Source organism: Ascaphus truei, chromosome 17, assembly GCF_040206685.1.
Source record: "Ascaphus truei isolate aAscTru1 chromosome 17, aAscTru1.hap1, whole genome shotgun sequence".
NCBI classification, from domain to species: domain Eukaryota; kingdom Metazoa; phylum Chordata; class Amphibia; order Anura; family Ascaphidae; genus Ascaphus; species Ascaphus truei.
The window spans coordinates 5,411,554-5,435,385 of record NC_134499.1 but is presented as its reverse complement, the minus strand read 5'-3'; the positions used below and the strand labels follow the sequence as shown (position 1 = coordinate 5,435,385).

The 23,832-nt window shown below is 45.5% G+C and overlaps 1 protein-coding gene across 1 annotated transcript in view; it reads left to right on the top strand.

Moving 5' to 3' along the window:
• The first annotated feature begins 1,712 nt into the window (after positions 1 to 1,712).
• EMC3 (ER membrane protein complex subunit 3) overlaps positions 1,713 to 23,832 on the top strand; it is a 36,667-nt gene continuing 14,547 nt past the window's right edge. Inside the window, exons 1-7 of the mRNA XM_075573768.1 lie at positions 1,713 to 1,865; positions 2,648 to 2,862; positions 6,066 to 6,123; positions 6,639 to 6,732; positions 8,087 to 8,191; positions 10,231 to 10,312; positions 11,195 to 11,274. Of these exons, the coding sequence (XP_075429883.1) occupies positions 2,708 to 2,862; positions 6,066 to 6,123; positions 6,639 to 6,732; positions 8,087 to 8,191; positions 10,231 to 10,312; positions 11,195 to 11,274 (574 nt within the window). The 5' untranslated portion in view covers positions 1,713 to 1,865; positions 2,648 to 2,707. The remainder of the gene's footprint in view (positions 1,866 to 2,647; positions 2,863 to 6,065; positions 6,124 to 6,638; positions 6,733 to 8,086; positions 8,192 to 10,230; positions 10,313 to 11,194; positions 11,275 to 23,832) is intronic.

The window sequence follows — 23,832 nt, the reverse complement described above, 5'->3', positions numbered from 1 at the left end:
CAGGTCGGAGGCCGCATCACGTGAGCGGTTCAGCCAATGAGGGCGAACCAGCCTGGTGCCGCGTCTGCCATGCCTCCCCATCGCCTCCATCTAAAAGTGCACACATCGCTCGGGCGCGATGCGTTCTGTCGCACGTGCACCTACTATAAACGCTGCCTTACTCCCTCTTTTCCTCACTCACTGCCTCCCACCCCCACTCTCTCACTCGCTCCTACCTTCTGTCAATTACCCCACTCCCTCAATCGCTCCCCCCCCCCACAAAATAAATTCCAAAAAAACACCCACCTAAATACATATAACCCCACCCCCCAATACATAATATAAATACAGCCCCCAGAGCCCCCACCACATATTAAAAATACACCCCCACCTCAAATACATATAAAAATACACCCCCACCCCAAAACATAAAAATACACCTCCACCCCCAAAACATAAAAATGACACCCCCAATACATATACAAAATACACCCCACCTCCCCAATACATATACAAAATACACCCACACCCCATATATATATAAAAATTACCCCCACCCCCATATATATATAAAAAATACCCCCACCCCGGTGCTGCAAGTTGGCCTCTGGCCAGGGCCGTCTGCCCGTCCTCTCAGGGCCAGGCTCCGGCTTTCAATCAGCTGCAGGCTTCTTCCTCACTCTGTCCCACACTGGGGGGGGGGAGGGGTGTCTTTCTTGAGCATGTTGCACCTTTCACCGTTGGTTCCAGTATTTTTGGAGAAGCCATCTGACAACCCTAATAAGAACAGATATCCTAAGCAACCTTAGGCCGCGCTTACAGTGCCGGTGACGCGACCGATGACGTCGTCCGTCGCCATTAGCGAAAGTTATTTAACTTTCAGCGACATCGCTGGCGACAGGGTCATTGATTGTCGCCACATGTGACTGTCTGTAAACCAGTCTGTAAAAAAATCAAATTTACCCTCCCAAATTTTTGGTCGCCCTGTCACGCTTACTATAAGCACTGGCGACGGAGTCAATTGTTTTGTTTTGGAGCGACGTCGCAGTCGCCGACACTATAAGCACAGCTTCTAAAGCTAACATAAGGAATAACCTACAGGAACCCTGCTGCATTAAAAAAAAGAAAGAAGAGAAATAAGTCATTTTCAGTGGATGAGATCAAGCCCTTGAGTGCCTTACTGGTATATGAAAATCAACCCCCCTTAAGGGATCGCAGTGCCTCAATGCCTTCTTTAGGCTACGCTTATAGTGCCGGCGACATCGGGCTACGGTTGATGGAAAAATCAAATTGAGATAACTTCCAGCGATTGCAGCCCAGCCGTCGCTCCGTCGCGTCGTGCTTACTATAAGCGCTCGCGACGGCGGCAATGCATTTGTTTTGATGCGATGTTGCCATTGCCGGCACTATAAGTGCAGCCTTATAAAAGCTGGCTATGCCGTGTTTCGTGGCTTCTGATGGGGAAGTCACACCATTTTGCCACAAGAGGAAAAAGGTGCAACATTATCAGTGCTGAGCATCATCTCCTGAGTATTTTATGCATGTTCCATCTTTTAAACAGAATTAAACAATAGTTTCCCAAATGAAAAATGGCCGCTTTGAATTCCCCCATCCGGATTCTGTCACCATGGTTACAGCAGGGTACCCAGCCCGGGTGTTGACATCAGCGAACCGCCCCTTTCCTTCCAGGCGCTGTAGAATTGGTCAAAATGAGAAAACGGTATTGGACAGCAATCGATTGACAGCTTCCAGCAGCCAATCGTTCTTCACACAGGGCGCAACCACCAATCAGGGGCCGGCGTGTGCATCTGTACCGGATAGCGGTCTGCGGAGGAGGCGGTAGCGGGGGTAACGGGTTTTCGCTCCCGGCCTAATCTGGACAGGAGGTGAGTGAGGCGCGGGCCGCACAGGCCTCAGGGTGTTGTGTGTGTGTGTGTGTGTGTGTGTGTGTGTGTGTGTGTGTGTGTGTGTGTGTGTGTGTGTATGTGTGTGTGTGTTAAGGCCGCTGTCACACGCGTGTGTGTAATATATATGTATATATGTGTGTGTGATCCCATATCAGACGTGGGACCCAGCAGCTATTTATTTACTCTGGGTAACCTGCACCCTTTCATTGCCATAATGGGAGAGGAAAGGTTAATCTCTGCAGTTTCCCGAATTAAAAATGGCCGCCTTGGACTGAGGGAAAGCCTCACAGACGTGCCCCTCTTTGAACCCCGTGTGTGTATATTATACTCTTTGCGCTGTGAAATTTCCACCATTTGAATGGGATTAATCGCTTGCTTTTCCAAGGAAATTTGCATATGTTTGTCTCTGATTTTGTATAATGCTCCGGGGACCGGGTAGCATCAGCATACTCTCATACAGTGGGACATTTAGGTGTTTGATGGTACAATTGCTGTGACAGTAGAACGCATGCAAAGGAAAATTGCTGTATACAAGCGTTGCATCCATTTATTTGCTGGTAAGCAGGATTTGGGATAAAGGAGGACATATTTGGGGGTAAAAGCTACAATAATATACATTCGCTTTCTGTACAAAACAGCTGCCTGCTTTTCCAACTTGGGTGCTGCTCTTGTGGGAAATAATACAAAGATTACATGGTTACCATACCGGTGGTATGTTTTCTGGCTAGGGAAGGCTGATGATAACCCCTCATTGCTCGTAGGGCCTGCAGTGTGAAGGGCTTCCATCGGTGGTGCTTTTTGACTCCGATCCTGTAGCAGACATGGCTGAGCCGGAGCTGTTGCTGGATTCCAACATCCGCCTGTGGGTTGTCCTCCCCATCGTGTTCATTACGTTCTTTGTCGGAATGATCCGGCACTATGTCTCCATCCTGCTTCAGAGCGACAAGAAGCTGACTCAGGAGCAGGTGTCAGACAGGTGAGCTCTCGGAAACGTTTCCTTACTGTATATGAAACTTCTTGTGACACTAATAAAGATTCCCTCGTCTCTACCACTTCCTAGAAGAGGTTGTCTGTGTTCTCCACCACTTCTGTGTAGAACTATTTCTTGTTCTTTGGTAGGAGCACTCCTGGTACTGTACTATACGTTGCCACCAGCGCACCACCAACGAAATCCAAGGGGGCAGGGGGATCAGAATCTAGCACAAATCACAAAAGTGAAGGCACTCACGGGGTCTTGTAGCGTATAAAAATATCAATTTATTACAAAAATAATTTTTTTGAAGGTTTTACAGTTGAGCTGAGGTGTTCTTTGCATTTAGTTTGTATCTCCCTTAACTCGCTTTGCGAATGTCTAACCTAGTGTGATAGAGACATACAAATGCAGCGGCCGTTGTTGGAACATTTCACAGGTTGTATTCCTGGGCTTACCCAGGTCGTGCTGCGTGATTTCCTCAAACTTCACCGCGTTAAGATGCAAGTTTACTAGTGTTTTTATCGAGTGCAGAAAATGGCATTTTAGCGTTGTCTACTATACCATCGAGAAACTCAAGTAGACGATCGCGAGTTGTAGTCTTAAAAATCTAATTGCAATTCAACCTGTCTTTTATTGCCGTACAGTACTTCAAGTGTGTGTAATTGTAATTTGAAGATACACTTTGAGTTCATACTGTATACTGTACATGGGAAAAGTCCTTTCTGAGGCTCCTTAGCCATGCACAAATCCTAAAATACAAATACTTCTACCTGTAGAAGTATAAAAATATGAGCACACAGAACAAAAAGTATTTTTAACGAATAAAATGTTGAATTTGTACAGGATAATAAAAGGAAAGGAATAATACTAAAATCCAACGTCTTTTGCTTCTTCCGAATGTAAAATATTTATTCCGCGCATGCGTGTATGTCTAATTGGAACCTGATTGAAACGCATATGCGTGTCAGCACATTTCTGCGCATGTGTGTATGTCTAATTGGAGCCTGATTGTTAGTTCAACGTGCAAAACTCAAAGCTTGAGAAATAATTAATCGCTCTTGGGGAGGTCCATAATAACAGTTTGTCATAATCCACCCCTCTCCCTCCCTCAAAGACTACAGAATGCAATGCAGCCTTGAAAAGAATGAGAATGTGTGAATGTCCTGTATCGCTCTTGGGGAGGTGTCGATAAGCAGTTGAATGCCCTTCTGCTATGCTTTGTGAGGGGGGGAAGGTGCAACTTTGCCAGTCCGAGTGTGCAGGATAATACACTTTAGTTCAAAGACATAATTTTAACAGTTTTACCATAAAGGTTCACTGCAGTACATACTGTAAATAACATGGGTGTGACTGAGATATTTCCATAAACAGCATGCAAAGCAGAACAAGCCTAGCAAAAGGTGAATGTTTTCAATAGTATAACACTACCCCCCCCCCCCCCCCCCATTGAAGATGAAAACATAGCATCATACTGTATAAGGTTTTGTATAAAGCTTACAATTATAGTGTGTTGTCCAAAAGAATAGCGTGGCAAAGTTTTTTTTTTTTTTAGTTTTTTTTAAAGCGTGAAGCTGGTAATACTGACTGGCTATTAAAGCGTGAAGCTGGTAATACTGACTGGCTAAAAGTAAAAAAAGCAACGTTTAAAAAAAGCGATATTAGAGTTCCATCGAACTAACTCCTTACAGTATCTTTTGACGCTGAATGTTTCTTTTCTGGAAAAAAAGTTATTTCCGGTATTGCGCATGCGTCAAGTCGCGCTGTACTGTGCATGAGTACAGTACAAGCATTGATACTGTATGGCAGGCATACACTACTGTAGTGTCATTGGGAATTAAAGTTAATACTGTACTGTATAGTGTGATACAGTATACTGTAGTACATTATATTTACTTTCATTATAAACTGTGCCAAACGTGTGGTGATGAGCCAATGTCAGAGGTGTATTTTGCGTACCAGCTGGGGTCACTCCTGTAGTCTGCATTATAGTTGACAGGTGCCTGCTGAAGTTGGTAATCGGGCTGGAAATCTGTCGGGGCCAGGTAGCAAGGATTGTGGTTTGCCAGGTTTTCGCTGACCGTAGAACCGTTATTGTAAGCCAGTGCTGGTTGCTGGAAATCTTGCCGGTAATATTGCGGGTCAAGGTAGCAAGGATTGTGGTTCGCCAGGTTTTCACTGAAGGTTGGACTGGTATTGTAAGCTGTTGATGGTACATTGCTGGGTCGGGACAGATGAATCTTACATGGATTAAACCCGACCTATCTCCTTTTGTAGTTGCCATGAGCAAACATACTGTCAAAGTGAGATCAGAGACCAATACCCTCTTCTGACTCCCGGAGGAGGGGCAGTGCAAAAAAGCAATCATCATTAGTTAAGGTTTGCTTACAAAATGCTTCCACCCACGAACTTTCGTGAAAATTTTGAAAAAAAAATCATAGTTCGAAATGAAATAGTCATATATTTCTGATAAAGTCGCTTTCTTATCTGTTTCAGCATTAATTGCAGATAATATTAAAAATGCATAACTACAGTCAGGTTTAGTATACATGTACGGAGTTGACATGGTGTCCATTCAGCAATTGTGCAGTGATAACAATGTAGAAAAAAAGCCCACAGCCATTGTGTTTTTAGAGCTTTTTATTATGAAACGCCTACATTTGATAATGTCTTCAAGGACCAAGGTCAATTCACAATGGATCACTGTGGTAGACTTGGTTTTTATCTGGTTTTTAAACACCTGCAAATTGACACAGTAGTATAGTACATAATCTGACTGCACTATCCAGTGGATAGTACTAAGGGAATTAATTAATTTCTGCCATCTGGCGGATACGCGAAGAACTGCACCCAAATAAATCAGAATCCAGGAAATTAAAAAAGATATCAACACCGCTAAATACAGGTGTGATTGGCGGTATTCACGGCAGCGTTCATGGAAGAATAACGTGTGAATGCCGCTTGAAATACTGCAGAGTTCACGAAAAAGGCTCAGTGAAATGTTCGAATAACGGCCGCTGCATCTGTATACACATCACATTGCATTCCCTGCTCCAGTAACATGTAGCGAGAGATATTTCTGTGTCTACACAACGCCTGTTTGCCTCACTGCCCTAAAGAAATTCAAGGGTTAAATGCCAGCGGTACAGACTCCCTATTCCTGCAACAGCAATGTATTCTAACTGTTCCTTATCCATCGTCTCTTCCAGTCAGGTCCTGATACGAAGTAGAGTCCTCAGAGAAAATGGGAAATACATATCCAAACAGGTACATGGCCAGTGTGCTGAAATATGTGACCTCTGACCTTTATGCTGGAGCTGGTAAAGGGATGAATCAATAATAGTCTGACTTTTCTGACTTTGCATGCATACTAAGGGGACCCCAGGGGTGTGCACCTTTTGAGTTCTTTTTATTTAAACATTTTAATTCTATGGAGTTATTAACATTTCTTGGACAAGCAAGTCAGCCATTGGGTGTTGTATTGGGTAGGCTATGTGTCTGGCACGTGATATCATAATGCACATAGCCTGGTGGCAGATAAGGAGTCATAGCTATAGTAAAGTTTACATAGAAAGCAGACAGAGAGGAAGTCTGTTGGCACACGAGACGGGGATGAGCGAGAGAATGAGGGACATCATAAGGTATTAAAGGAAAGGGATGAGAGGGAGACCCGTGTGAAGCCGGACACTTTAGCTAGTGTCCACTAATACAGCCACGCTACTAAATGTTCCAGGACCGCCTGGTCTCTCCATCCTTCTGACCCGATGCATTTCTCTTTCCAGTCTTTCCTAATGAGGAAGTTTTTCTTCAATAATTCTGAAGATGGATTTTTTAAAAAGACCAAGAGGAAAGTGGTCCCCCCGTCCCCTATGACAGGTACAGTGTAACTCCCCCTTCTGTCAGCGCTTATCAGAGCGCCTGTGTGAGGTGTAACACCTGCTCGCCTCCCCACTGACCAAGCTTATTACTTATCAGTTGTGATAAAGGATTTGTAGTGTCCTGAGGATATTCACGTTGGTTGTGTGTACATCTGTAGCTCCTGCAGTGTGTAGGAAGGATCTTCAGATGTTGTGATATTATCATCGTTCTGCAGGCGCACTCATCATTTCCAGTTGAAAGGATTAACCCTATCTCAAGGGTGGCCAATTCCAGTCCTCACGGGTCACCAGCAGGTCAGGTTTTTAGGATATCCCTGCTTCAGCACAGGTGGTGCATTTATTCTAACAGCGACTGATTGAGCCACCAGTGCTGAAGCAGGGATATCCTTAAAACCTGACCTGTTGGTGGCCCTTGAAGACTGTAGTTGGCCCCCCCTGAGCTTGATATTCTTCCCCTGTAATGGTGCATTTCCCCATTTACACCCAAAATACTGAGACGCAGATTGAAAAGTAATTTGTATTTTATCCCCTGCTTTATTCAGTGATAGAAACTGACTAGAAGGTGAAGTCCAATAAAAGGAATCGTACTGTCCAAAAGTGAATCTGTGTATCGTTGTAACGGGCGAATGCAGGAACACAGGGAGCCGCTTTTCTTTACTTGTGTAACTTTAATATAGTGCAGACATGGATAACAATAGGACACTGTATTGTGATTATATTACTTTAATGCTGCTGACCAAGCAATAGCTTACACGTGAGTGTTTTCTTTTATTTATTTTTTAAATAAATCAGTTCTGTACTATGAGAATACTTGTAGCATTTTTGTTAAACAACTCTGACATTTTTAATGTATTCTAATGTAAGAAGCATTTTTTGTTTCTACAGCAACCATTTACAAAGTCACATCCCCTTCCTCTTCTGAAACAGGCTCTGGCACACCCCTTTTTGAGCCCTGCCCTCTCTCTAGCAGTGCATCAATTGTATCTAGTGACTGCCTGGTCACATGATCTTCCCCACAGAACTTTTACATCTTTGGTGCTCTTCTGCTGCACTGACAGCCATTTAGTGAACCCCCGAACCGAGTCTTCACCGATCGGCAACTTGGCTAATTACTTATCATTGTGTGGATTGTATGGATGCACATATTAAAGGGGAAAATATATATATTTAAAAACTGCAGCTTGGACCGCTGCTTTAAGGCAAAAAGATGTTACTGGAGTTGGGTTACCCATTAAGGTGGCATTTGTGAATATAACTCCCGGCGTGTCCCAGCTGCAGGTATCCTTTATAAGGATCGGGTGCTAATCCATCTTCACGCATGTTTGATTTCTTTGCACCTCTGCTCCTTTCAGACCCCACAATGCTAACGGACATGATGAAAGGCAACGTAACTAACGTGCTCCCCATGATCCTCATCGGCGGCTGGATCAACATGACCTTCTCTGGGTTTGTGACAAGTAAGTGGGAGCTCTGCTGCACACCTCCAGGTCTGAGTCTGCTTAGCAGGGAGTAAGGCTAACCTTATGGAGTTAGTAATGTCCACCCTAAAGGGAAAAAGAAGAGAAATTCAGTGGCGGTGCAGTTACAAGTAAATTCAACTTTATATTAACCTATGAAGACCATATAAACATGAAAATTGCACATAAATGACACTAGTGCATAGACACAAACTAAACAACCACATAGAATAAATGTAGTTCTGATATAAATAGAATTGCTATAATGATCAGTTCAAGAAATGAACTGATAGTGGTGTGTAAAAGGGCAGAGATATTGCCTGTTTGGGTGGATGTTGTCTGGATTGCAGCTGTTGGCTGTCAGTTCCTGCGAAGTCCTTCCGCTCGCAAAAATAGTCCCTTTGGACCGGAAAAAGCCCCAAGGGCCTCTCCACGCGCCGCCTGTCTGCAGTGCGGGCGCGTGGTCTGAGGCAGCGGGGCCTTAGCCTAAGCAAGCACTACTCATGGCTTTACAGCTCTTGGTAGAGTATCGTTTTTACTTTTTCTCCTTACTATCAGGCACTATTATTGTACAAGCTCTCTCTCACTACACCATCTACAAGTAACTTTGTTATCTGCTGCCTTTTAATAAAGTGAAGAAAAGATAAGAACTTGTGGTGCTTTTAAAAGGAAACTAGTTAAGCTGTCTGACCATACATTACCAGCGTACTCCCTTTGGTTCCAGAACAGGGCACATACACTGTTGGGACTCACTTCCTCCGTGAGTAAGCGGGGGTTGTGGGTCTCCTTGGCATGCGCCGTTGGATGTACAGTCCTGGGTGTCTACAGGTTACCCCCTCCAGTTAGACTTCCACACTCACTAGATCCAGTAAGGACAGGCAGCAGGCTGGTCAGCCTAATCGGCAGCAGGCAGCAGGATATTCACCTCACGGCTTCCTCTGTCACTCTGTACACTGGACTCAATGCTGGCTCCTCCTACGCGTTTCATCACGTGATGTGACTTCGTCAGGGATGCACCTCCCCCTACCTCCCTATATATACACACATTGGCTAGAGCACTCAGGTTCAAATAGAACCAATTGATTAGGTAATTGCCGTTGTCGTTGGTCGTTGTCTGCTCTCACTAGTCTGCATCTAAGGGGTGGGTGGGGGAGGTTATCAGGTTTTTTTATATTTATCATTTTGCACATTAGGATTGTAAGCAACTGTATTGTCTAATACTCTCATCATTATTGAATTGGGATTGATGCACTCTAGATGACCCCTCCTTTGCTACACCCCCTCCCTGGTATCTACGGTTTAAAGCAGTCTGTGTATTATTAGCGCACCCATCTTGCACTCCAGGTGTTTTCACCAGTCAATTTCTTTTTCTGTTAATGTCCACCCTTAGACCAGGGGCGGCCATCTCCAGTCCTCCAGGGCCACCAACAGGTCAGGTGTTAAGGATATACCTGCTGCACCACAGGTGGCTCAATCAGGCACGGTCTTTGACTGAGCCACCAGTGCTGAAGCAGGGATATCCTTAAAACAGAAGTCATGGTACTGTGAAACTGGTGGCCTTCTAGGTTCGCAATGTGTTTTTTAGGCCAGCAAAGGCTATCATTAACCTCCTTTCTGGCTCATACACTGTCTATTTCAGATCTAGTCCCTGGGAGCTGGCTGTTTGATTCTTTGTGCTTGGGGAGGGAGGGGGAGGAATCTCTGAATCCCCCGAGTTTCTGCAATATGGAAACCATGGCTGCCATGTTGTGGAGCTTGTGGAGTGTCGTTCGCTTTTCCACCTGGCATGCAAACCAGATCTTATCCCGAATTTGTAATATCGACGGGATCATTGGGGGCTAGCACCCCACTGCAATCTAGTAGCCGTGGCCCCATGAGAGAGCTGTTTATTTTCTGCTCTGTCTAACCCTGGGGCTAAATAGCAGGAACGTCCACAGATCCATTACTAAATGAAGGTTATATATTCTCGGCTCCCATGTATTCACTGTCAGTCTAAAAATATATATATATGTTTTTAACGAAGACTGTTTCCATTTTAGCGAAAGTGCCATTTCCCCTGACACTGCGCTTCAAACCGATGCTTCAGCAGGGGATCGAGCTCCTGTCGCTGGACGCCTCCTGGTAAGAAACGGTTGTTGATTAGAAAGGCAGAGTGAATGATCCCGCGGGTGGAGGTTGATGCCAGCAGTGAGACTGCACCTCAATGCGTTGCCACGAGTGTGAACATTGTCTGAACTTGTGCTAAAGCCGGGTGCGCTGTAACAGAGGAGCGCTCATCATAAATATAGTAGAGATGAAGTTTACACTCTCTTGACCACATTTTGCGCAGATATAAACTGATGATGAGGCTCGGACCGTGGTGGAAGCGCAGTGCGGAGGTGTTAATAAGTAGAATATACATGTTATCGTATGGCATCTTATATTCTCCTAGAAAGCAAAATCTATAAAGAAGGCAACAAAGGGATCTTTAAGGTTATATAAAAACGTCGCACATATAGTTCTGATTTTCAGACGCTGAAATAAGTTAAGTTTTAATCTGTTAATAGATATTAGAAAAGTGTGTGCTCACAAAGTTCTTCATATAAACATATCCAAAAGGTTACTTCTGTTTTGGGGCTGTTGCTTACCCACGGTATAGGGCGCCTGGTGGTACAGCTAAATATGTTGGAGTGTAAGCTCCTTGGTGCAGACGTTCACTGTTCCTTTGGTTGTTCGGAAATAACGACTGCTCTTTGTATTAAAAATGCAAACGACTTAAAGCATTATTTGTTTAAATCCCCTATAAAACATCTAATCAATGGGCGCCAATGCCAGTCTTGCCTGAGAGCGCAAGCGGTGGCAATTTTTGTACCCTCCATGAGTGAAAATAGAGATCTGCAGCGTAACAAGAATAATAGAATAGGCGACTTCGAAAATGTAGTGGTCAATAAATACAGTATGTATAATATGTCATTGCACCTGTAACTTGTGCTGACCTCACCTTTTGTGTGTTTTGCTTGCCAGGGTGAGCTCGGCTTCGTGGTACTTTCTGAACGTGTTTGGACTGAGAAGCGTCTACTCTCTGATCCTGGGCCAAGATAACGGTAATCTAATAATGATCTGCCCTCATGCTCTGTTACTCTTCCCCCGGACAAGGTTTCATGTGGTGATGAGAAAATAAGAACCAAGGTTCAAATGCCAGTGCTCTAGAGTTCACAGGCTATGTATGTATGTATGTATGTATGTATGTATGTATGTACTGTATGTATGTATGTATGTATGTATGTATGTATGTATGTATGTATGTATGTATGTATGTATGTATGTATGTATGTATGTATGTATGTATGTACGTACGTACGTATGTATGTATGTATGTATGTATGTCAGTTGTATAGCTTGACGTTGTAAATGTCTTTCCCGGATCAGCATAGGAAAGTTGAATTTATAGAGTCCATAATACTCCCAGATCGGATGGTGGATCTAAATAATTGCACCAAAAGGGAATGTCTGAAAGATGCCACAAAAGTTGTAGATCCAGAGCCCCTCACAACATAAAAGATAACGCCGCCTGCAGTAAGACTTAAAAGATATATAGTTAGGTCTTCAAAAGTAAGTCCATGAAGACCATGTAATGAAATCCGATTACTTGCGACCATGCGGATTGATGTCCAGGGGCAGCGTGCTCCCAGCTTGCAGTCAGATGCCGGAAGGAGAATCCTGCGGGGGAGGGGAGAAAAGGTGGCGCACGGCTGTGGTTCAAAAATAAAGGCTGGATTGCTCGAAAAAGTTCAAGTGAAGTTTATTGTGCTAAGCGCAGCATGATAAAGGGAAATATGAACAGGCAGAGAGAAACTGACGCGTTTCTCGTGTTACAAATTGTCACGGGGAAACGATGTGGGTGGCTATTCTTCCGGTATAGATGTACATTTAATTGTATATGCATCTTTATAGGCTTTTATTGTTGTGTACATCTTTATTGACATTGTTGTTTTTTTTTTATTTTTGGTGTAATATGGACACCCACCGGTGACCCGCCAGTCGATCTTCCACATACCTGGATGACGTCTATTACGACGATTTGGTGTGTGGGGAACCAGTGCCGTCTTAACGCATGGGCACGCTGGGCAGTTGCCCGGGGGCCCCACGACCATAGGGCCCCACGCTAATCTATGCACAGACCAGAATTTAACACTCATTTTCCGATCACCCGCCTCAACATTGAAATCTCCCGCTAACTCGGCAGAAGGAGAAAAATTACGACTTGTAGGGTAGAGTTGGCAGTGCTCTGCTTTGCCCGGGGGCCTATAATGCAGTTAAGACGGCCTTGAGGGGAACATCATCGAGGAGCCCGGGGGCGGTCCATCCGGTATGTATCTCTATTTAATGTGATTACTGACCAGAGAGAGACCGCTCTTTGTCCAAGCGCTCACACGCGCGAAATGTCAGTTTCTCTGCCTGTTCCTATTTCCTTTTATCATGTTGTGCTTAGCCCAATAAATTTCATTTTAACTTTTTTGAGCGATCCAGCCTTTATAGATAGCAGTGCACTGCTTTTTCTTCCCCGCGGGATTCTACTTCCTGTGTGGTCATGAGGCTGCGATCCTGTGCTCAGGGGGGCTTAGCCCACGGGTGCTCCACTTTAGTCATCAAGTCCCCCCAAAACTTGTCAGGTTTTAAGCATATCCCAGTTTCAGCACAGGTAGCTCAGTTGAAGACTGAGCCACCTGTTCTTAAGCAGGGTCTGATTGAGCCAACTGTGCTGAAGCAGGGATATCCTTAAAACCTGACCTGTTGGGGGCTATTGAGTACAGGAGTTCGCTGGCTTAGCCCTTCCCTTTGTACACGTGTGTAAAACACTTCCTGCGTGAGTGTCACGGAGAAGGTGTTTCGTGCACATGTGTTTATAGAGATCACTGCAAATGATTAAATCCATCACAGTAATGCGCGCAGCATTACTGTGCAATGTCACAGCGTATCATTCTGTGTATGGCCCTTGAGATCTGGTATTTTGGGAGTTGGCATGTGAAGTGATCTGGTGCCTATTTACATACGATCATCCTATTTGTACGATCAGTGCAAGCTGTTTGCACTTTCTTGGGTCCAAGTGAAATCTCTTCTTGAACTGTGTCCTTCAAATATCTCCTCTGAAGATCTACGTGTGAGATTTGAGGATACTCTTCAGCATTCACTTTCCTGTGTAATGTTCCACAGCAAATACAAATCCCCCTTTGAGCACAATCACGTGTCTCAGGTGTGCAGCCCTGCTCTTCCCCGTTATCTCTTGGCATACAGTGCTTCCACTGCAGCCAGGGATTCTGGGAAGTGACGGGCAAATGAGCACACTGAATATTTAGCTCATAAAATGGGTACAAATGTCCCACCCTTCAATATACTGTATATCAAATAGTCCATGGTTTAGTTACATAGTAGATGAGGTTGAAAAGACATCTATCCAAACATCAACCTGTGCTAAATTTAGACGACAAATACTTTATCCTATATCGGTACTTACAGTATATTGATACAGAGGAAGGCAAACAGAAAATCCCAGTGGAATATCATCTAATGATCTCATAAGGGGAAAATTAATTCCTTCCTGACTCCAAGAATTGTCAATCGGATTAATCCCTGGATCAACATCCTTCCCATGTTTACTTATTTGGTATATCCCTGTATACCTTTCCTTTCTAAAAAGACATTCAACCTTTTTTTTAAAACAAATCTAGTGTATCTGCCATCACAGTCTCCGTGTCACAGTCTCCATGGGTAATGACTTCCACATTGTAACTGCCCTTACTGTAACCTTTCCTTCTGTTCTTTTCTAAATTTATTCAGAGACAAATAGAACACATCTTTTTACAGCATCATTTCAGTCGGTTACATCAGGTTTTCAGGCATATAGAATTTAGTTAGAGTGGAGGATTCTTAGCTTGGTGGTGTGAAATGATTTCTGAATTCTATACATCCAAATACAATTTTTATACATTTTCTTTTAATTATCTTTAACCTAGCAATCACCTTTTGGGGTTTTTGAGTCACAGGAAGAGACCAAGAAGCTGAGGGGAACCTTATGAACTCTTAAGGTTGTAATTCCACATTTTTATTTCCCTACCCTTATCAGTTTAGAGGTAGCGCCTGGGTATCTCTTTCTGTTTTTTCTCACGGTCAGCCCAATGTTCTTAGTCATCAACATTAGAACACTGTTTCTTCATTTAGCAATATTTACTGTGATTTACAAAACCCTCTTTTACTGTAACTAGTGTTACTGTGTTCCTAATCTTTTAAGATTGACCTCTATTGTATCGTCTTACAACTAACTATTTAATGATTCCAAACTCATGATCATATACTATTCAACTCAGCAGACATTAAACATACCAAGTTCTATACAAAATGGAAATGAATAAGCTAAAACATATCTACACCTGCCTGTCTTCAGACTTATTTATGCCAATCTTTGCAGAGGCAGCTAATAATTTTCCAATATAATTTCTAACTTAATACTTTATTACTTATTTTAACTAGTTACATGCTGAATATATATATATATATAGATATAGATATAGATAATATAGCATCTTTATTATTCAGACTTGAAATCGTCCTATCTTCATTCACTTCCTTCATAAATAACTGCTTACTAGCCGGTAGATTTCAAGACGAGATCTGTAATTCTGCCATACGTGTTAGTATACTTGATTTAAAGTGTCTATATCAATTCCTTTCAGATACATTCACACACAGGTATGGAGTCCAAACTTTTCTTCCATAGCCAAAGTACCTGGGCTATCTGCATCTATCTGCATCTGATTGTTTATTATATTGACTTGTACATTCTTAAGCCACATCTCGCTAGTTACATACTGTATGTCCATTTATGTGACAATAGGATGGGTCATATTAACATGCACTGTGCCAATAGAGGCCAACTTCTTGATCTTCACATGTCCTCAACACTTAATTTTTGTCCCACAATATGTTCCCATAAAAGCATATAAATCATACAGTAACATGGAATAGTGTATGCAGTATGGTTTGTTTATGACGTGTCTTTATTTTATTTTCCTTGCTTCCGATCTTGTCTTCCATCTTTGGTTCTAGAAATGGCCGCTGTTCGTCTGATGGATCTGTGTCCTTTATCTTTTGGTTCTGGTTTAGAAAATGGGGTTTCTTCTTCCGTAGTCCATTTTGGACATCGGACATCTCTGGTTCCAAAAAGTTTCAGATACCATGGACCTGTTAACTTTATACTCTCAGGAAAAAAAGAAATTCTGGTTTGTCTGGTACTTTGTCCAAATGGGACTTTCTTCCAGGTTTCCAGATCCATCCTTCACCCGGAGAGAGAGTAAAGTGCAGTACCAGGTTCTGGGCAGTGATATCGGATTAATCATAGTTACCTGCCTATCCTTTAATGTAAATTATACCATCTATATATACTATGCTTGTAATTCCTTTCTTTCTTTGGCTTTTGTGACCTAGAGTTTCTACACTAATAATGAGATTGCTGCATTTCCTTAATATTTCAAAAGAACTTTTATTTTTTGAATATTTTTATAATTACCAATCGTAACTAGCGTACTAGATCACACCCTCCCCCCCCCCCCCCCCTCAACAAACATGTACTGTATATGCTCTGACCATGTATGTTGTGGTAAGATACACATTTTCCTACAATTGGTTTGTTGTAGCTGCTGTAACCTTCAATCATTTTAATTACTGCTGTTTGAAAATGAAACCGGACCGGCTCATTTAAGAAAACAAAGTGTCAGTTTCCTGTCAAGATTGAACAGAGAAACTTTAACTAAAAAAACAAAAAAAAATCTTCCCTATACCCTAAAATTCTAGGGCCATCAGATTTTTTTTTCTGTATAAGCACAACCCTGACGAGTGGGTTAATGCTATATTCTGGCTCTCCCATATCCTGTGCAATACCTCCGTCTACAGTCATTCACTGTAAATCTGGAACTCTCCCTTTAAAACAGGGGTGGGGAACCTTTTTTCTGCCAAGGGCCATTTGGATATTTATAACATCGTTCGCGGGCCATACAGACACAGACAGGCAGGCACACGGCAGGCATGCAGGCACACAGAACCCCGCCCCCCTACCTCTGGTAGTTGCTGGGGGGATCGTGTAGGGCGGATGCTGGGGTAAGTGCGGGGGAACTGCTGGAGAAGCATGGGGGAAGTGCGGGAATGCAGCAGGGTGTAAAGCCGCCTTCCACTATTGGATCAGACTCTTTCATTTGTCTAATATTAATACCCTAAAAACTTGTTCTTTGGATGTAGTCTCAGTCCTGACTCTAAAACAGTAAAACAAACTTTATTTAAAACCTTTACATGTTCTACTTCATATTTTATTTGTATCAATAGACCATTTTCACATTGTAACACAGTATCTCCCATGCCCAGGAGTTCCAAAGCCCGTGCTGGTAAAAACATGTTAATGAGCTATGGAATTACTATATGTAAATACTAGTCTAACGTATGAGTCGGGGAGTAACAAAATCTTAATATAATATTCTATACCGCTAATAGGTATTTTATAGACTGTTGTCCAGTAGGACGCAAACACAATCCGTTCACAACTGCCACATTACAAACCTTTTCTTTTAAAATCTAACACAACATAGGTTTATCTTAACCCTTGTTACCTTTCACTCCTAAATCATTAAATGTTTGGGAATTACATAATATTTCACTCCGTGACATGGAATTATTATTTCTCACACAATTTACTATGATCTTTCTATAAAAAAAAAAGCACAGAAAATATTTAACCCCTTAAGAACGAATGATGCGAATTCGCCCCCTACCGTTCAATGACTTTCATCTGATTATTTAAAATAAAAAAGGTATTACGGGGTTAACAGTGTCTCTCTTTTTTTTTTTTTTCAGCGTGGAACACAGAAATAATAAGACAATCAGAAATCATAATCTTCTGATTTGTAGCCAAATAATTAAATATGATCCTAAAAAATTATATCTTGTCATTGATACCAAAAATCTACACTAAGCAGTAGTATGTCTCTACACTCATGGTGAAAAAAACAAAAGTTTGATTCTTATTCCTGCAAAAAAATATATTTTAATAAGAATTTCCTTTTCTTTTAATTGTAACTACTCTTAATACTCTCATATTAATGCATTAATTTGTTTCAAACTAATTTTAAAACTACTTTTACATTTTAGAATTCTAGACATTTTCTTGTTGGCTCTGTGCGCTGCACAAACTCTCCTGTACCTTGCAGGGAAGGGGAGAGAGTGCGTGTCTGTGCGCTGCACAAACTCTCCTGTACCTTGCAGGGAAGGGGAGAGAGTGCGTGTCTGTGCGCTGCACAAACTCTCCTGTACCTTGCAGGGAAGGGGAGAGAGTGCGTGTCTGTGCGCTGCACAAACTCTCCTGTGCCTTGCAGGGAAGGGGAGAGAGTGCGTGTCTGTGCGCTGCACAAACTCTCCTGTACCTTGCAGGGAAGGGGAGAGAGTGCGTGTCTGTGCGCTGCACAAACTCTCCTGTACCTTGCAGGGAAGGGGAGAGAGTGCGTGTCTGTGCGCTGCACAAACTCTCCTGTACCTTGCAGGGAAGGGGAGAGAGTGCGTGTCTGTGCGCTGCACAAACTCTCCTGTACCTTGCAGGGAAGGGGAGAGAGTGCGTGTCTGTGCGCTGCACAAACTCTCCTGTGCCTTGCAGGGAAGGGGAGAGAGTGCGTGTCTGTGCGCTGCACAAACTCTCCTGTACCTTGCAGGGAAGGGGAGAGAGTGCGTGTCTGTGCGCTGCACAAACTCTCCTGTACCTTGCAGGGAAGGGGAGAGAGTGCGTGTCTGTGCGCTGCACAAACTCTCCTGTACCTTGCAGGGAAGGGGAGAGAGTGCGTGTCTGTGCGCTGCACAAACTCTCCTGTACCTTGCAGGGAAGGGGAGAGAGTGCGTGTCTGTGCGCTGCACAAACTCTCCTGTACCTTGCAGGGAAGGGGAGAGAGTGCGTGTCTGTGCGCTGCACAAACTCTCCTGTACCTTGCAGGGAAGGGGAGAGAGTGCGGCTCTGTGCGCTGCACAAACTCTCCTGTACCTTGCAGGGAAGGGGAGAGAGTGCGTGTCTGTGCGCTGCACAAACTCTCCTGTACCTTGCAGGGAAGGGGAGAGAGTGCGTGTCTGTGCGCTGCACAAACTCTCCTGTACCTTGCAGGGAAGGGGAGAGAGTGCGGCTCTGTGCGCTGCACAAACTCTCCTGTACCTTGCAGGGAAGGGGAGAGAGTGCGGCTCTGTGCGCTGCACAAACTCTCCTGTACCTTGCAGGGAAGGGGAGAGAGTGCGTGTCTGTGCGCTGCACAAACTCTCCTGTACCTTGCAGGGAAGGGGAGAGAGTGCGTGTCTGTGCGCTGCACAAACTCTCCTGTACCTTGCAGGGAAGGGGAGAGAGTGCGTGTCTGTGCGCTGCACAAACTCTCCTGTACCTTGCAGGGAAGGGGAGAGAGTGCGTGTCTGTGCGCTGCACAAACTCTCCTGTACCTTGCAGGGAAGGGGAGAGAGTGCGTGTCTGTGCGCTGCACAAACTCTCCTGTACCTTGCAGGGAAGGGGAGAGAGTGCGTGTCTGTGCGCTGCACAAACTCTCCTGTACCTTGCAGGGAAGGGGAGAGAGTGCGTGTCTGTGCGCTGCACAAACTCTCCTGTACCTTGCAGGGAAGGGGAGAGAGTGCGTGTCTGTGCGCTGCACAAACTCTCCTGTACCTTGCAGGGAAGGGGAGAGAGTGCGTGTCTGTGCGCTGCACAAACTCTCCTGTACCTTGCAGGGAAGGGGAGAGAGTGCGTGTCTGTGCGCTGCACAAACTCTCCTGTACCTTGCAGGGAAGGGGAGAGAGTGCGTGTCTGTGCGCTGCACAAACTCTCCTGTACCTTGCAGGGAAGGGGAGAGAGTGCGTGTCTGTGGGCTGCACAAACTCTCCTGTACCTTGCAGGGAAGGGGAGAGAGTGCGTGTCTGTGCGCTGCACAAACTCTCCTGTACCTTGCAGGGAAGGGGAGAGAGTGCGTGTCTGTGCGCTGCACAAACTCTCCTGTACCTTGCAGGGAAGGGGAGAGAGTGCGTGTCTGTGCGCTGCACAAACTCTCCTGTACCTTGCAGGGAAGGGGAGAGAGTGCGTGTCTGTGCGCTGCACAAACTCTCCTGTACCTTGCAGGGAAGGGGAGAGAGTGCGGCTCTGTGCGCTGCACAAACTCTCCTGTACCTTGCAGGGAAGGGGAGAGAGTGCGTGTCTGTGCGCTGCACAAACTCTCCTGTACCTTGCAGGGAAGGGGAGAGAGTGCGTGTCTGTGCGCTGCACAAACTCTCCTGTACCTTGCAGGGAAGGGGAGAGAGTGCGTGTCTGTGCGCTGCACAAACTCTCCTGTACCTTGCAGGGAAGGGGAGAGAGTGCGTGTCTGTGCGCTGCACAAACTCTCCTGTACCTTGCAGGGAAGGGGAGAGAGTGCGTGTCTGTGCGCTGCACAAACTCTCCTGTACCTTGCAGGGAAGGGGAGAGAGTGCGTGTCTGTGCGCTGCACAAACTCTCCTGTGCCTTGCAGGGAAGGGGAGAGAGTGCGTGTCTGTGCGCTGCACAAACTCTCCTGTACCTTGCAGGGAAGGGGAGAGAGTGCGTGTCTGTGCGCTGCACAAACTCTCCTGTACCTTGCAGGGAAGGGGAGAGAGTGCGTGTCTGTGCGCTGCACAAACTCTCCTGTACCTTGCAGGGAAGGGGAGAGAGTGCGGCTCTGTGCGCTGCACAAACTCTCCTGTACCTTGCAGGGAAGGGGAGAGAGTGCGTGTCTGTGCGCTGCACAAACTCTCCTGTACCTTGCAGGGAAGGGGAGAGAGTGCGTGTCTGTGCGCTGCACAAACTCTCCTGTACCTTGCAGGGAAGGGGAGAGAGTGCGTGTCTGTGGGCTGCACAAACTCTCCTGTACCTTGCAGGGAAGGGGAGAGAGTGCGTGTCTGTGGGCTGCACAAACTCTCCTGTACCTTGCAGGGAAGGGGAGAGAGTGCGTGTCTGTGCGCTGCACAAACTCTCCTGTACCTTGCAGGGAAGGGGAGAGAGTGCGTGTCTGTGCGCTGCACAAACTCTCCTGTACCTTGCAGGGAAGGGGAGAGAGTGCGTGTCTGTGCGCTGCACAAACTCTCCTGTACCTTGCAGGGAAGGGGAGAGAGTGCGTGTCTGTGCGCTGCACAAACTCTCCTGTACCTTGCAGGGAAGGGGAGAGAGTGCGTGTCTGTGCGCTGCACAAACTCTCCTGTACCTTGCAGGGAAGGGGAGAGAGTGCGGCTCTGTGCGCTGCACAAACTCTCCTGTACCTTGCAGGGAAGGGGAGAGAGTGCGTGTCTGTGCGCTGCACAAACTCTCCTGTACCTTGCAGGGAAGGGGAGAGAGTGCGTGTCTGTGCGCTGCACAAACTCTCCTGTACCTTGCAGGGAAGGGGAGAGAGTGCGTGTCTGTGCGCTGCACAAACTCTCCTGTACCTTGCAGGGAAGGGGAGAGAGTGCGTGTCTGTGCGCTGCACAAACTCTCCTGTACCTTGCAGGGAAGGGGAGAGAGTGCGTGTCTGTGCGCTGCACAAACTCTCCTGTACCTTGCAGGGAAGGGGAGAGAGTGCGTGTCTGTGCGCTGCACAAACTCTCCTGTACCTTGCAGGGAAGGGGAGAGAGTGCGTGTCTGTGCGCTGCACAAACTCTCCTGTACCTTGCAGGGAAGGGGAGAGAGTGCGTGTCTGTGCGCTGCACAAACTCTCCTGTACCTTGCAGGGAAGGGGAGAGAGTGCGTGTCTGTGCGCTGCACAAACTCTCCTGTACCTTGCAGGGAAGGGGAGAGAGTGCGTGTCTGTGCGCTGCACAAACTCTCCTGTACCTTGCAGGGAAGGGGAGAGAGTGCGTGTCTGTGCGCTGCACAAACTCTCCTGTACCTTGCAGGGAAGGGGAGAGAGTGCGGCTCTGTGGGCTGCAGACATTTACAAGGCATAAGAACTGTATTACTTTTTGGTTCAGTATCAATCCCTACGCATCATTTTCCTTGCAATTTTTTTTATATTTTTGGTAATCTCTTCTCTTTCCACAAAGTATACTTTTTATATTGTATTCTTGATCTAGTTCTAGGAATTTTGCAATAAATTTGGGACTGGTCTTTAAAATACTGATTTTTCAACCATAATACTGGACATTGCTTACAATTTGCTGGAAGTGGCTACAGCCGCTGGCGGATTTCCGTTTCTGCCGCTGGGAGGTGGCCCCCCGCCCTAGCGTAGTAACGTCACGGCAGCATGTGACGTCGCAACATCATTTGACACTGTGTTGTCATGGCAATGCGTCGTGATGTTGTGGTGTCATTTGATATTGGGACGGTGCGACGCTACAGGAGGGAGCCTGCTCCAGAAAAGGTAAGGCATACACACACGCACGCACTTTCTCCCCAAAAAAATGCCTACTCGGTCTAATGGGAAATCCGCCACTGGCTACAGCCAGACAGAATACGCCCTGGTGAGTAATGTGCCAGTATTCTGCCAGACAGAATATGCCATGGTGAGTAATGCGCCAGTATTCTGCCAGACAGAATACGCCCTGGTGAGTAATGTGCCAGTATTCTGCCAGACAGAATACGCCCTGGTGAGTAATGCGCCAGTATTCTGCCAGACAGAATACGCCCTGGTGAGTAATGTGCCAGTATTCTGCCAGACAGAATACGCCCTGGTGAGTAATGTGCCAGTATTCTGCCAGACAGAATGCGCATGGTGAGTAATGTGCCAGTATTCTGCCAGACAGAATACGCCCTGGTGAGTAATGTGCCAGTATTCTGCCAGACAGAATATGCCCTGGTGAGTAATGTGCCAGTATTCTGCCAGACAGAATGCGCATGGTGAGTAATGTGCCAGTATTCTGCCAGACAGAATACGCCCTGGTGAGTAATGTGCCAGTATTCTGCCAGACAGAATACGCCCTGGTGAGTAATGTGCCAGTATTCTGCCAGACAGAATATGCCCTGGTGAGTAATGTGCCAGTATTCTGCCAGACAGAATGCGCATGGTGAGTAATGTGCCAGTATTCTGCCAGATAGAATACGCCCTGGTGAGTAATGTGCCAGTATTCTGCCAGACAGAATACGCCCTGGTGAGTAATGTGCCAGTATTCTGCCAGACAGAATATGCCCTGGTGAGTAATGTGCCAGTATTCTGCCAGACAGAATACGCCCTGGTGAGTAATGTGCCAGTATTCTGCCAGACAGAATACGCCCTGGTGAGTAATGTGCCAGTATTCTGCAGACAGAATATGCCATGGTGAGTAATGTGCCAGTATTCTGCCAGACAGAATACGCCCTGGTGAGTAATGCGCCAGTATTCTGCCAGACAGAATATGCCATGGTGAGTAATGTGCCAGTATTCTGCCAGACAGAATATGCCATGGTGAGTAATGTGCCAGTATTCTGCCAGACAGAATATGCCATGGTGAGTAATGTGCCAGTATTCTGCCAGACAGAATATGCCATGGTGAGTAATGTGCCAGTATTCTGCCAGACAGAATGCGCATGGTGAGTAATGTGCCAGTATTCTGCCAGACAGAATACGCCCTGGTGAGTAATGTGCCAGTATTCTGCCAGACAGAATACGCCCTGGTGAGTAATGTGCCAGTATTCTGCCAGACAGAATACGCCATGGTGAGTAATGTGCCAGTATTCTACCAGACAGAATGCGCATGGTGAGTAATGTGCCAGTATTCTGCCAGACAGAATACGCCCTGGTGAGTAATGTGCAGTATTCTGCCAGACAGAATACGCCATGGTGAGTAATGTGCCAGTATTCTGCCAGACAGAATACGCCCTGGTGAGTAATGTGCCAGTATTCTGCCAGACAGAATACGCCCTGGTGAGTAATGCGCCAGTATTCTGCCAGGACAGAATACGCCCTGGTGAGTAATGCGCCAGTATTCTGCCAGACAGAATACGCCCTGGTGAGTAATGTGCCAGTATTCTGCCAGACAGAATACGCCCTGGTGAGTAATGTGCCAGTATTCTGCCAGACAGAATACGCCCTGGTGAGTAATGTGCCAGTATTCTGCCAGACAGAATACGCCATGGTGAGTAAAACAAAAAGTGACATCTTCTAAAATGTTTCCAGCTCTCCGATCTCACGGACCTGCTACTGCAGCTGCCTAAGGCAAGGGGGGCCTCAACTCCTGTCCTCAAGACTCTCCCAACAGGTTTTCAGGATATACCGGCTTCAGCACAGGTGGTGCAGTCGAAGACTAAGCCTCTGACTGAGCCACCTGTGCTGAAGCAGGGACATCCTGAAAACCTGACTGTCACGGTGACTTTATGGCAGGCTGTAATTTACACCAAAAATATATAAATATATACAGTGCTTGACAAATCACCCAAAAATCTACTCGCCGAACCAAAAAATCTACTCGCCACCTAGTCCCGCCTCTAATCCCGCCCCCAACCCCGCCTCTAATCCCGCCCCCAGTCCCTCATTTTAAAAAAAACAAATTCCTAGTAAGAACATTCGTTTTTGACATTAGTTTATTATTGTATTACATTATACTACAATTAGGTGTGTGTGTGTGTGTGTGTGTGTGTGTGTGTGTGTGTATAAATGTCGAATCTAAAAAAAAAAGCCAGAATATTTAAAGCAGCAATCCCGCCTGGG